Here is a 13,640-nt window from a genome sequence, read left to right as displayed (position 1 = left end):
AAAAAGGGAGAACAAATCCACATATTCTCCCTTCCAAATTCGCTCCCTAACAGAGGGGTGCAGGCGAAAGCCTAAGAGGGGGGAAGGCAACCCCCAAGGGATGGCAGCGGCACGAATGGAAGCCAAGGGATCTGGCGCAGTAACTGCTGCCACGGCCCTCTCACCAGCTCTGGACGGAGGGGCTGTGGGTGCCGTGGAGGCCTGGGTTACTGCGGCTGAAGCAGCTGGTGTAGCCCAAACCTGATTACAGGTAAGGGCAGGGCAAATCCTGGTATAGGCAGTGGCACTGCTCCCCAAAGCCGGGGGTATAAAACCCTGTCCAGGCAATGGGAGGGGCAGTGTGTAGTGATTCTGCATGACCATCTCACATGACACCATGGCTCCAGGTGCCCCTGAAAAAGGTCCCGTGGAGACTGCTCCCGATGCCGAAGCCAGAGATGACTCCTGCCCGGTCTGGGCCTCTGTGTTACTCGGGGGTCTACCAAGAGCTGCCAGAGCCGAAGGAGCCACTCCTCCCAGCCCATAAATGGACTGCCACCTGGCTCGTCCAGCTCGTCCAGATGCTCACCCTGGACCAGGAATGAGCAGGTAAAAGTGAATCACCCGCCAGTGGTTCCTGGGGCCTACCCACCGCCGTCCTGGCTCTATTCTGGGTCTCTTCACTAGCCAGCCGGGCCCTGACCGAGGGCCATAAAACCTTTTGCAGCTGGGCAGACGGCTCTGGGGTGAGAGGCAAGGCCTTTTGTTTTTTAAGGGCCATGCCCAAGTACCCTTATTCCCTACCTTAACTAAGTGTTAACTACCCTATAGAAAACCTCCCCTCTTGGCTTCCAGTGGTGACGCGACTGCGTTAGGAAGTGTCAGAGTAGGGCTCCGCTGGTACACTTTCCTTTTTTCCTTTGAAGTACCGCTTTTTCGGTACGATCGGGCTCGGAGGGTCTTGATTTTTGAAGGGGAGTATCTGTAGCCCACAGGGCAACACCCCATTGCCCGGGGGGGGGGGGCGCGAGGAATAAACCCCAAAACGTCATTAGAAAAGAACCGGCGCTCCGATGGCCAGCCGAAGCAGCAGCGCCCACATAGCAGGAAAACGAAGAGTGACAGAAAGTAGATCAGAGAAAACAAGATACATCATAAAATAATCGAGATTCCACAAGGATCGAGTAACCCCAGGTACTGTTTAAACTCTTAATACTAAAGGCAAAAAAGAATAGAGAAATTGGAGTGACCGCAATTGATAAAATCCAGAAAAAGACATAAGAGATTTAAATCGCATGCTGGAAAACTGTCAACACATTAATCATCCAGCTTTCCATTTTTTTTTGTTATTCTTGTTCTTTTTGCCTTTATTTTTTCTTCTCTCCCCCTCCGTGGACTATAAGTAAATAAAATAAAGAAAGAAGATCTAGTATCTTGCAGATTTATCGAGGGGGAGACTAAATACTCATAGCAAGAAACGGAAACTAGAAAGAAGAAAGGGAAAGTATACAGGAAGCTACTGATTGCGGACGCCATTGCAACGTAATTACATCAAGAGACTGACTGGGCAGAAAACGAAAGTTATTGGAATAGCGGAAGAAAGAGAGATCGGGTTTCGGTAAAATGCTAAAAATATAGAAGTTTTTTGACAGACAAAGATATCAAGAATTTCTTTTTTTTTCTTTTTCCCTCTTTTCTCCGGATTGGATAGTTTTTTCTTTTTAATTGTTCCTCCTTCTCTCTTTGTCTCGCCATTTAAGTTTTTGTTTTTTCCGTGGACTAGTTAAAGACCGAAATATATTAAGAATTTCCTCCCCCCTCCTTTTTTCCTTCTTTTTTCCTTTTTTCCTTTTTCCTTGTTTCGCCTTTTTTGGAATATTTTTATACATACAAAAATTTTATATATAATTTTTTCATTTTGATTTTTATTTTTGTCATTCTATGAACTGGACTTTACTTATTTTACCCAGCGACTAGTTAATTTTTGGACATTGTAATATTTGCCCTTAATTTTTATTTTTGTATTGTTTTTTATTTCCCCTTTTTATTCTTTTTCCCCCCCTCTTCCACTTTCCCACTTCTATCTTTTTATTCATTCTCATTCTTCTTTTGGATTCTTTCGTTCTTCTTTCCTTTTCCTTTCCTTCTCTATTCGTTTTCCTTTTGAATACTTATTTTTTGTATTTCTGATATGAACAATTAAATATTCTCTTCCTTCCTCCCGGCTTGAATTTTAACCCCTCTAAATCTCTTCCTTTTTAGATTAAATTTGTCCTGAAATTCCTTATAAATTGTTTTTTTTTCCTGTAAAATATATTACTTATAACTATTACCTTTAGGAAAATATTATATATTATATTCATTATATTATATTTAGTAAAAAGTTACATTAGTTAAAGTAGTTAGTACTGCAATAAGTAAATAGTGAAATAAGTTAAGATCGTTTATTGTATATTGATTACCTATTAATATCAATTAATTATATGCAACTGTATTAAATATCTACTCATCTAAAAGAAAACTTATAAATTCAATATTGTAGCCTATATTTCCCTTACTTTTCCTTCTTCTCTGTTCTTTTCTTTCTCTTTTCCTTATACTGAAATTGCAAGTAATTTAACGTTATAAGTAAAGATTAAATATATAAGTTTGAGGGAATTGATAAAATTGTGTAATTATTTAATATTGATTAACATCTATAAGTAAGGCATAATTTTGACTATAAGTTTATGATATTGTGGAAAAACTTAAGAAGCTCATTAAGTATGACTAGTATAACTACAACAATGAAGACCACCAAAAAGCAAAACATAGATTCACCAATACATCAAAAGACATTAGATACTATGTTAACAAAAGATAAACCAGGCTCTGCAACTAGCCTGCAATCAATACAAGACATGATAATACAACTACAAGATACAATGACAAAAGCACTAGAAGGCAACAGAGAAGAAGCTAAAAAACAACATGAAGAATTAAAGACAGAAATGGGAGAAGTGAAAGAAAAGATCAAGGGAATTGATGAAAGAATAGTAGATGTGCAACAAACATTAAAGGAAAATGTACAAAAAATAAAGGTAATAGAAGAGAAGGTAGAAAAGGTAGAAAAGAAGGTAGAAAGGATAGAAGAGAAAAGTGAGATGCCAACCAAAAATATGGACCAATCTATTGCACAACTGGAATTAGACCACTCCTCGTACAGTTTATGATTTCAAAATATAATCGAAGAGAAAGACGAGAATGGAGGCGAAAAAATGAAAGAAATTTTAGCAAAAATCCTACATAAAGATCAACAAAAGATGGCACGGGAAATAGACGAATTATATTGTGTACATACGAACTATACAAGGCACCATCTACCATGGGAAGTACATATTAAATTTACCAGACAGATAACTAGAGATAAAATATATAAATGGTCCCGCAGCCAATCGATAGCCTATAGAGGGAAAGAAATAATAATTCTGAAACAAGTGCCACATAGGATTCGTGAAATCAGAAAACAATATCACTTTTTGGTGAGAAAACTGATCCATAGGAATGTAATGTTTAGGTGGCTTCTACCTGAAAGGATGATGATATCTTGAAAAGAAAGTTAGACTAAACACACTAGAGGAAGCAAGACAATTCTGCGAAGAAAATGATTTACTTTGTGAAGAACAAGTCAGTAAAGAAAGTAGGGGTAGTAGAGAGGAATTGGAGACAACAAGTCGGGAGGAGGAAGAATCACTTGAAGAAAGAGAGAGACTAAGGGTGGAAGGAAGAAGACAGGAACAAAAGGAGGAACAATGGGAGAGAAATCTAGGAGAAACAAGGAACCGGAAATACTACCAATAATTAATGTCAGAAGATATAGGAATAATAACGATCAATGTAAATTGACTCAATAATCCTAATAAAAGAAGATTAATATTTACAAAACTAAAAAAATTTAAAATGGACGTGATTACTTTGCAAGAATTACACATACGTAAACAAAATGTAGATCTATTAGAGAATAAGAAATTAGGGACACTTCATGTTTCTCTAGCAGACAAAAAAAGGGGGGGTAGCAATATATGTGAAAAAAATGATTAATTCTAAAGAAATATATAAACATATGGAAGGTAGAATTTTAATAATAGAATTGGAAAAGAATCAGAAACCCCTAACATTAATAGTAATTTATGCACCGAATGAGAATCAATTTGAATTTTATAAAAAACTACATGAAAAAAGTATTGAATTAGATTTGGAAAATATAATTTTGCTAGGAGATTTTAATGCGGTATCAGGTAAGAAATTAGATTACAAAGGGAATAGAAAAATTAAAAAAAAGAAAAATCTCCCCAAAACCTTTTGGGATATAGTTAAAGAGCTAAATTTGAAAGACTCTTGGAGAGAAAAACATGATAAAGATAAACAATATACATACTATTCAAATCCACATCAGAGTTGGTCTCGTATAGACATGGTATGGGCAACATATAAAAATTATAAAAATAGAAATAGAATCAAATACCTGGGCGGATCATAATTCAATATCACTAATTTGGAGAAAGGAAAATAACAAAAAACAAATAAAATGGATCATGGATAGAAAAATAATAAAGGAAAAGCAATACATTGAAATGTTAGAGAAAGAATTACAAATATTTTTTTGAAATAAACAAAATTGAAGACATTACACCACAAACACTCTGGGATACGACAAAGGCTTATATATGAGGTCTAACAACATCATAAATGGCAATGAAACATAAACAAAAAAAATTAAACAGGAAAAATTGGAACAAGAATTAAAACAAATAGAAACAGAATTACAACTAAATCCAAAAAGTAAAAAAACTAAGGAGAAAAAAGACCAAATTAGACATGCAATTAACCTCTTACATCAGGAAGAAATAGAAGATAAAATTAGAGCAGCCAAACAATTATATTTTGAGCAAGCCAACAAAACAGATAGATAGCTAGCACATAAATTAAGAAAACAAAAAGAAAGAAAAATTATAGACAGACTGGAAGATGAACAAGGCAATATAAAATATGATAAAGACGAAAAGAAAAGAATAGCAGTACAATTTTATAAGAAACTATACACGCATGAAGAAGTAAAAAAGGAAGAAATAGAAAAGTATATCGAATTATCAAATATGAAAACATTAACAGAAGAGCAACAACAAGAATTATATAGACCAATTACCTTAGTCAAATTGCAGGAAGCGATAAAACAACAAAAAAATAATAAAGCAACAGGCATGGATGGTATACCAGTAGAACTATACAAACAAGAAATAAAAATATTAGAAAATAATATGCTGGAAATCTACAATCAAATAGCCCAAGACGCAAAGATACCCCAAACATGGTCAGAAGCGTTAATATCACTTATATCCAAAACAGAAACAGAAAAAGAGAAAATCCATAATTATAGACCCATATCTCTATTAAACACAGACTATAAGATATTTATTACAATTTATGCAACAAGGTTAAAAAAAAATTTGAATCAATTAATACATTGAGACCAAAATGGTTTTCTCCCCAAGAGGCAAATTAGAGACAATTTGAGGATAATAACAAATGTATTAGAATATTATGAGGAACACCCTGAGAAACAGATGGCATTGGTTTTCCTTGATGCCTAGAAGGCTTTAGATAATGTAAATTAGACATTTATAACACAAATAGAAATGATGAAATTTGGCCAAAACTTTATAAATTTAATAAATACAATATATTCTAAACAAAATGCTAGAATTATAATTAATGGAGAGCAGACAGAAAAATTTGCAATTGAGAAAAGAGTAAGACAGGGATGTCTTATTTCTCCACTTCTGTTTATATTAACAATGGAAACATTATTAGTAAAAATAAGAGAAAATGAAGAAATAAAAGGCCTAAGAATAAGAAAAGAAATCTACAAAGTCCAAGCCTTTGCAGATGATTTGGTATTTATAATTGAAGAACCATTGATGACTGCACCAAAACTGATCAAACAAATTGAAGATTTTGGCGAAGTAGCAGGACTTAAAATAAATAAACAAAAAACAAAAATTATAACTAAAAATTGTACAAAAAAACAAATAAAACATTTGGAACAGATTACTAATATGCAAGCAGTTAAAAAAGTTAAATACTTGGGAATTTGGCTTACAGCTAAAACAGCGACACTAAAAGAAAATAACTATACAAGTTTAATGAATCAAATTAAAGTGGACCTAAAAAATTGGCGAAGTTTACAACTTTCATTAGTAGGTAGAATCAACTTGATTAAAATGAGTGTCCTGCCCAAGCTCCTCTACCTCTTTCAAACAATCCCAATAAATCCAGATAAAAATTTCTTCAAAGAATTGGATAAAATAATATTAAATTATATATGGTTAGGTAAAAAAAATCAAGAATTAAATTAAAGACACTACAATATGTGAAAGAAAGCGGGGGTTTGGGACTAACAAATTTTAAATTATATTACTATAAAACATCATTAACGTGGATTAAAGAATGGATTATGCTAGAGAATAAATGCATACTGACTATAGAAGGTCATGATCTATTATTAGGTTGGCATGCCTATCTCTGGTACGAAAGAGACAAAACACATAAATATTTTAAAAAACATATACTAAGAAATTATCTTATCCAAACATGGAAGATAATAAAAAAACAATATACTAAGGTACCAGAATGGGCTTCGCCAATAGAATTAACATATCACCCAAGTTTAATCAGGCCCCAAAATACAATTAGATATAAAGAACTGTTAGATCAACAAACAAATATAAAAACAAAGGAAGAATTGGAACAAAACGGCAAATTAATAGATTGGTGGACATATTTACAATTAAAAGATGCATACCAAAAAGATAAAAGGGAACATTGTTTCCAGGTGGGGAGGGGTGATTTGGACAGGACACTCCTAAAAGATGATGAAAAATTAATTGGCAAAATATATAAATTCTTGCTGGGGAATGAATTTTGGTTACACACTTGAACTAGAAAAATGGGAAAAATTATGGACCAATAATTGGCAGATGACAAAATCGACTGCATTCAAGGAAAACCAACTAAAAATGTTTTACAGGTGGCATCTACCACCAGAAAGACTCTCAAAAATGTTTCAAAAAACTTCCCCATTATGCTGAAAGTGTAAAAAAGAAAGAGGCACATTCTATCATCAATAGTGGACATGTGTACAAGCAAAAAATTATTGGAATAAAATAACAGATTGGCTAAAATAAATAACAAAGGAAGAATTTGAAAAAAACCCAGAATTATATTTATTGGGTATTTTTAATTAAAAAATGAAAAAAGAGGTAAGATATTTAGCTATACACATATTAACAGCTGCTAGGATAGCATATGCCCAGAAATAGAAAATAGACAAAACACCAGAAGAAAATATAGTAATTAAAAAAAATATTGGACTGTGCGGAGATGGATAGGATGTCCAAAAAATTAGAGAGAAAACAAGATTCAGATTATTATAAAATATGGGAGAAGTTCTACGATTGGCTAAAGGAAAGAACAATGGAGAAATAATTAAAATTCAAGCAAAGCAACACGTCAAATAAAAGAATTAATATTAAGTGAAAAAGGAAAATTCTCTGATCGAACATTCAAAAAAGAAGTGGGGAAGCTTTCATTTCCCAAATGTTGTATGTGTTCTGTCTGGGTGCCCCCAGACTTCAACACCAACTGGAAAAAGCAGCCAGACACGCTGGTAAAAGCAAAAGCACTTTATAGTTTGAAAAATAAACACAGAGAAAAACCTGTTCTTCCCAACAGGCAGGCTATGAGACTTCACAGCAGAGTCCTGATGGCCAGACAATACAGCAGACTTCTTGCTGGCACACCCACCACTGTAGAGAATAAGACCCACACCTTTCCCCCCCAAGGTTTCAGTATTCAAAGTCACAAACCAGAATTCCAAGACGCCAAAGATCACAGCCAAGTCCCAGGACTCCCAAAGATAATACTCCACAAGCCAGGAAGGGTGGGTCTGCCTTTTCAGCCTTTCCAGAGAGCACCACACCCAAACCCAGCTGTTGCCTCTTTAGTGCTGAAAGTACCTGGCTAATTGTCCCCTTCGTTGTGTTGCTCTTCTCTGCCGGAGATTGATGATTGCTTGTGCATTTTCATCTAAGGAATCCAGGCTGCTTGCTGGGGAGAGCTCCCCCTCGGGGGACTCTGGCTGTCCTCCCTCTCCCTCAGCCTGAGATTCCTCCTCCCCGTCTGCCTGAACCTCCTGTTCCTCATCCTCCCCCTCTGAGCAGGAAGCTGGCAGAGGATCAGCCGTTCCCTGAGGGGCCTCAGACGGAATCACAACAGTATGTATATGTTTTGTTTATGTCTTTCTTTTCTGTTATATTTGAAAAAAAAGAAAAGAAAAAGAAAAGCTCCCCTCTCAAATGGGGGGAGTGCGGAGCCGGCTAAGGAGTCCGGTCCTCAAATTAAAGCAAGGCCGCAAAGCCCTCGCACCAGGCCTGGAGGCCTATCCAACCCCCCCCTCCGGGCCTAGCAAGACGAAAGAGGGGCAACAGGTTGCTCAAAAGGCCCAGCCAAATCAAGGCCTGCAGCCGATCCACCCCTCGCTTGAGTCCTCTCCCAGTTAGGCCAAACTGGCCCGCAAGGATACCTGCAAGGAGGAAGCTGAGGCCTGCAGGCCCGATCTTTTCGCCCCCCTAAAATGGCCACGCCACGAGGCCAGTCAAAATGGCCACCGCTCTTCAGTGAACACCACCGGGTGTTCACCTGCTCGTTGCCAGGGGCGAAAAGGAAGCCCCAAGCCTGCCATGCCCCCTGGCCAGGCCTGCGCCAATGCCAGGCCTGGCCAGGATCTCGCAAAATACCGCGAGATCCCGGCCAACAAGATACAAAAATATATTTTATTTAAATATAGACATTTATGCATTTATTTAGAGAATTCCATTAATATGTTTATTAGAATGTTCTGTTAAATGTGATGAAGATTAGTTGTAATCCTGCACATATTCTTTTGATGTTCTTACATCCCATAGTAATGATAGTAATATCAACTTGAAAATTACATGGGATGTTCCTTTGTAAAAATGTGGCCACTTTCTCCAGCACCTTCCTCCAAAAGCAAGAACTGGATATCAATTGTCCAGAATAGTTTTGTTTCATTTGGGGTGGGGTGGGGTGAGAGGAAGCTAAAATAGATGTGGTTTAGCTAACAGCTGCCAGAACGCTGTCCACTTTATCAGGCCGAACAAGAACAAACACCTCACATAGGCTCAGTCATCTCCACAGGATTTGCGTCAAAGCCACAGTCCAATTTAGTGTGAATCTGATCAACATTTTCACTTAGATTTTTCACACATTCGTTATAATGACCTTGTAGATCAGAAATTTATATGGCCCGCAGGCTGAATCTGGCCCGTAATTGATCCAGATTTGGCCCGTGGCGTTGCCCCGGAGATGGTGAGGGACCAACCCTTGCTGCTCTTACCGTAGTCCACCCCAGCTGGATGCTCCACTCAGGATGCGCACAGGAGGCAGTGAGTGTGTGGGGGCCAATGGTATCTGGCAGCAGCTCGTCCACCTACTCCCAATGGCCCCAGCAAATAGGAAGCATGGGGAGCAGGCTCGCTGGAGGACAAGTTTGGACCATGGGGGCTGAGTCTAGGGGCCTCGTTATGGCAGTGATGGTGACCAGCTGGGCTGCAATCCCACCATCTGTCTCTCTTTGCCCGTGGCTGCAAATATTGAAGTTGGGTGTCCAACAATGTTCCCTCTAATTTTTTTGAGTGTGTGCGGAAAAGTACAGGGTCTGAGCAGGACATTTTCATGCCTGAGCACCTGAATTTTTTTTTCACAGATGTCACCCAAGACAACAACAAAATCAGTGATTGATTTCGCAAAACCTCTTTTGCAGAATGGGTTCAGCAGAACAGCTGTATGGGATTTCAGATTGAGATTGTTTTTATTTTGATGTGTACTTCACACCTAAACAAACAAACAAATAAAAAATATTTTTTCTGATAATGAAAAATATGGGAGATTACTACAGTCTAGTTCCAGCTTTTTTTCTCTCTGCAGCTAACTCACCAGGATTTAACCTCTAGACCACAAGATCTCATTCATTCAGATTGTTGCAAGGAAGAGCCATTTGGTTTTTTTTCTGTTGATCCTGGCAGTGTTCCCTCTAATTTTTTTTTGAGGTGGGCGGAAAAGTATAGTGTCTGAGTGGCAGTTCCTTTCGGGACTGGGCGGCACAGAAATAATAAACAAACAAACAAACAAACAAATAAAAAACCCACCCTTTTTTCCTCAGAGAATTTCAAAATAAAATACTGTACTGTGTGTCTATAACAGTGAGCTCATAATAGGGCAACTCTATCAATATGAAAATGCCACTTAAATAGTTGAGCTAGTTTCAAACTAGATTTTGATTTTCTTTCTCTCTTCCTTACTCCCATTCTTTTTCTTTCTCTTTTCCTTCCTCTCGTTTTTCTATCTGTTTCTCTCTCTTCCTCTCTTCCTCTCTCTCTCCTTCCCTCTCACTCTTTCCCTCTCGGCTTCTGGGCAGGTTTGGAAAACTCTGAGTTGATGATGATTTTTAAGTGAGCCATGGCTCACTGCTCAGCTTAGAGGGAACTATGGACCCTCAATAAGGGAAGGAACACACAGCTTAGTTTTTGCCTATTGGTCCCTCCAGGGGTCCTTAAAAAATGAAAAGTGTAAAGAAATTTCCACTGTGTTTTTTTCTTTCCTCAACAAATATCCTTCTGGTATCCCAAATTAATGAGAGAATATTTTTTCAATTTCCACATCCCCCTCCAATAAGAACTAAGGTGGCACTTGAACTCTGCTGGTGATTGGCCCAAAATCGCCCATTTTCTAAGGCAGGACTAGAACTCAAGTCCCCTGATTGGCTCCAAGTCATCCATTTGACTTTTATTTGATGGTGGCATTAAATCTTCAGTGATTTAAGGGGTAAAGTCCTTCATTTGACTTTGATTCCTGGACCCTCCCCAGGTTCCTTCTGCAGCTGCACCTCCCAGCTGTCATTCAACCCTGCCCTGCTGCCTCTTCCCCAGGTCAGGAAGGGCCAGCGCTGGTAGGCATCTGTCTGAGCCCTCTCCCCTCCTGCCCGTTGCCTTTTCTCCTCCCCAACTTCGGGACTGGCTGAGCATAGAGGAATGTAGGGGAGGGGGCTGTGGGGATGGCTGGCGGGGGCTCCCTGTGTCTCTTTCCTATTGTCTCCCGGGACACGTTGGGGCCCCAGAGGCTGCAAAAAGCAGCCGGATGACCCTCGGAGGGGGGTACGGACAGAGAAAGCAGGTCTTGGGAAGTTGGAAGGAGCTGAGAGCAGGAGAAGCTGCAAGCAGGTGAGGGCTGCAGAGGGGCAGGCAGACAGGCGAGGGTCTTTGGAGGAGCGGAGGAGGATTTCTCTCCATCCAAGAAGTTAGATGGTGGGAGAAACGGCTCCCGTGGAGGGAGCAGGAGAGGCAAAGAGCAGCAGCAGCCACAGAAGGACAAACTTGGAGACTCTTGGAAGCGGGGAGGAGGCTGAGAGGGACGGGAATCTCGTTCCCCATTGCTGCACCACTCTGTGCGGCACTTGAAAAGTACTGCGCGGAGATTTCTTATTGTGTGCACTCCCGCACACCTTACAAGGAACAGTGGTCTCCAATTAATTTCAGATAATTGTTACTTTATTAATGCATGTACCAAATGTTTTATTTGGCTTTGTGGCAGCTTACGTTCCTTTTTAAACTAGTCATCAAGAAAACCACTCCATGTTCACCACATGGGTCATACTGGAAGCAAGAGGCAAGGGGAATGCGGGCAATGCTAGGGTCCAATAGTGTGATTGGGAGATGACTGCAACCATATCTTCTTAAATCTTTGAATGCTAGTGCAGACTGTAACAGTCTCTTATTTGTACTGTTGGACATATTTTCTGCCTGCTGTAGGACCTAAATCAGAATAGAAATTTAAGGTACTATTGTAAAAATAAAAGTACAAATAATTGGTAAAATTATTTTTATATTTTCTGATAGATATGCATAATACATCAGAGACATCTCGAGTATATTGTGCGACTATAGAAGCCAATACTATTATGGAATGTTCTCTGAATTTCACACCAAAAGAGGTAAGTTTATATTTTAGTGAATATTTATATCTATTTATATTGTTTTAAAATGTTATTTTCCATCTTCCCTGCCCAAGTCCTGTTGGGCTACCTCATTATGACAGTGTGTGTGTGTGTGTGTGTGTATTCCTGGTAGGGGTCAGCATCAGCAAGTTGTTGGACAGTATTACTTGGTCTGTTGTATGGATGTTTGATTGGTTCAGGGTGGGGAATTAATGGTGGGTGGGGCATGGTTTTAGGGATTGCTATGTGTGTTGGGACTGGTCTTGAAGCATTATGTGAATTTCATTATACGGGTGAACTGGGCATATGCGAAACTGTTATTTTAGATTTTAATTATTAGATTTGTTACCATGTATTGTTTTTATCACTGTTGTGAGCCGCCCTGAGTCTACGGAGAGGTGTGGCATACAAATCTAATTATTATTATTATTATTATTATTATTATTATTATTATTATTAATAATAATAATAATAATAATAATATACGTACAATGACAATAAATTATTATTATTCTGAGAACATTGAGAGGATATGCCAAGATTATATTTTCCTAGTAGAGTCATTCACCATATGAAGATCTCAGGGGCTTCCGGTCTGGAGGAGACCGCAGCGGGATCTCTTTGGCAGCGCTCTGCCTTGAGATCCCTTCTACCCCCTCCGAAGGTCGCAATCGCGATCGGATCGGGCTCGGATGGCCCGATCCCAGAACAGGGGGCTCCCCTTTGCCCGAGGAGCCGTCGCCGAGACTCCGGAGGCAGCGGTTCGCCCCGCAGCTTCGGAGACGGGAGAACCGATCCTCCTTGCTTAGGAGGATCGGCCAGCGCTTTCTCCCCTTACCCAGTGGGAAGCAAGAAAAAGCTCAAGAAGTGAAAGCATTATAATTAATCTGACCGAAAAAGAATACACCAGAGAAAGGACCTAAGGTAAAAAAAACCCCCTCTTTTTGTTTCATGTTTAAAACCAGAAGACTTGATCGCTGCGAAAGTTCTAAGTGAAAGTTTTTTCCTTTTCAATAAGGCGAAGGTGAAAGTTTTTTCCTTTTTTTTTGGATTCATCCGCAAATAACAGCCGGATCTAATTTTTTCACTTTCATTTTTTCCATCTTGAACTTGAACTTTGGAACTTAGAAAATATTTCTTTTTACTTTATGGATTAATAAAATAATTCAAATTTGATATGACTATTTAGAAAATTTAAATTGCTGAAGGAAATTTGTAACGATGATTAGAATTTGTTTTTGATACATCGTTAAAAACATAGTGTTCCGGGCTTAAATTCTGACAGCGGAGGAACACAGCCTTGCTGCCTTTTTTCTCATCTGGTTGTCTTTTTTCACAATAATGAAATAACCCAATAACTAGAAAATAAATGGAAAATAGAAGGAACTGAAACACTATCTATTCAACCTTTCCTTTGGACTATTTACTCCTGGATTAACCTATTTGGATTACTTGCTGAGCGTCTTTGGATTATTTGCTGATTGCTTTTGGATTATTTGCTGAGAACTTTTTAACATCTGCCTTGCTGTACGAATTTTAACCTGACTCCATC

General features: G+C 38.5%; 1 protein-coding gene across 2 annotated transcripts in view; it reads left to right on the top strand.

Moving 5' to 3' along the window:
* Positions 1-13,640, top strand: part of LOC139155676 (cilia- and flagella-associated protein 47-like) — a 302,888-nt gene that overhangs the window by 140,339 nt on the left and 148,909 nt on the right. For both annotated transcript variants that reach the window (XM_070730919.1, XM_070730918.1), the window contains one exon: positions 11,991-12,085. In XM_070730919.1, coding sequence (XP_070587020.1) covers positions 11,991-12,085 — 95 coding nt within the window. The remainder of the gene's footprint in view (positions 1-11,990; positions 12,086-13,640) is intronic.

The sequence above is a fragment of the Erythrolamprus reginae genome, unplaced genomic scaffold (assembly GCF_031021105.1).
Source record: "Erythrolamprus reginae isolate rEryReg1 unplaced genomic scaffold, rEryReg1.hap1 H_44, whole genome shotgun sequence".
NCBI lineage: Eukaryota > Metazoa > Chordata > Lepidosauria > Squamata > Dipsadidae > Erythrolamprus > Erythrolamprus reginae.
Note: the sequence above shows the minus strand (reverse complement) of the source record. Positions and strands in the feature narration are given on the sequence as shown.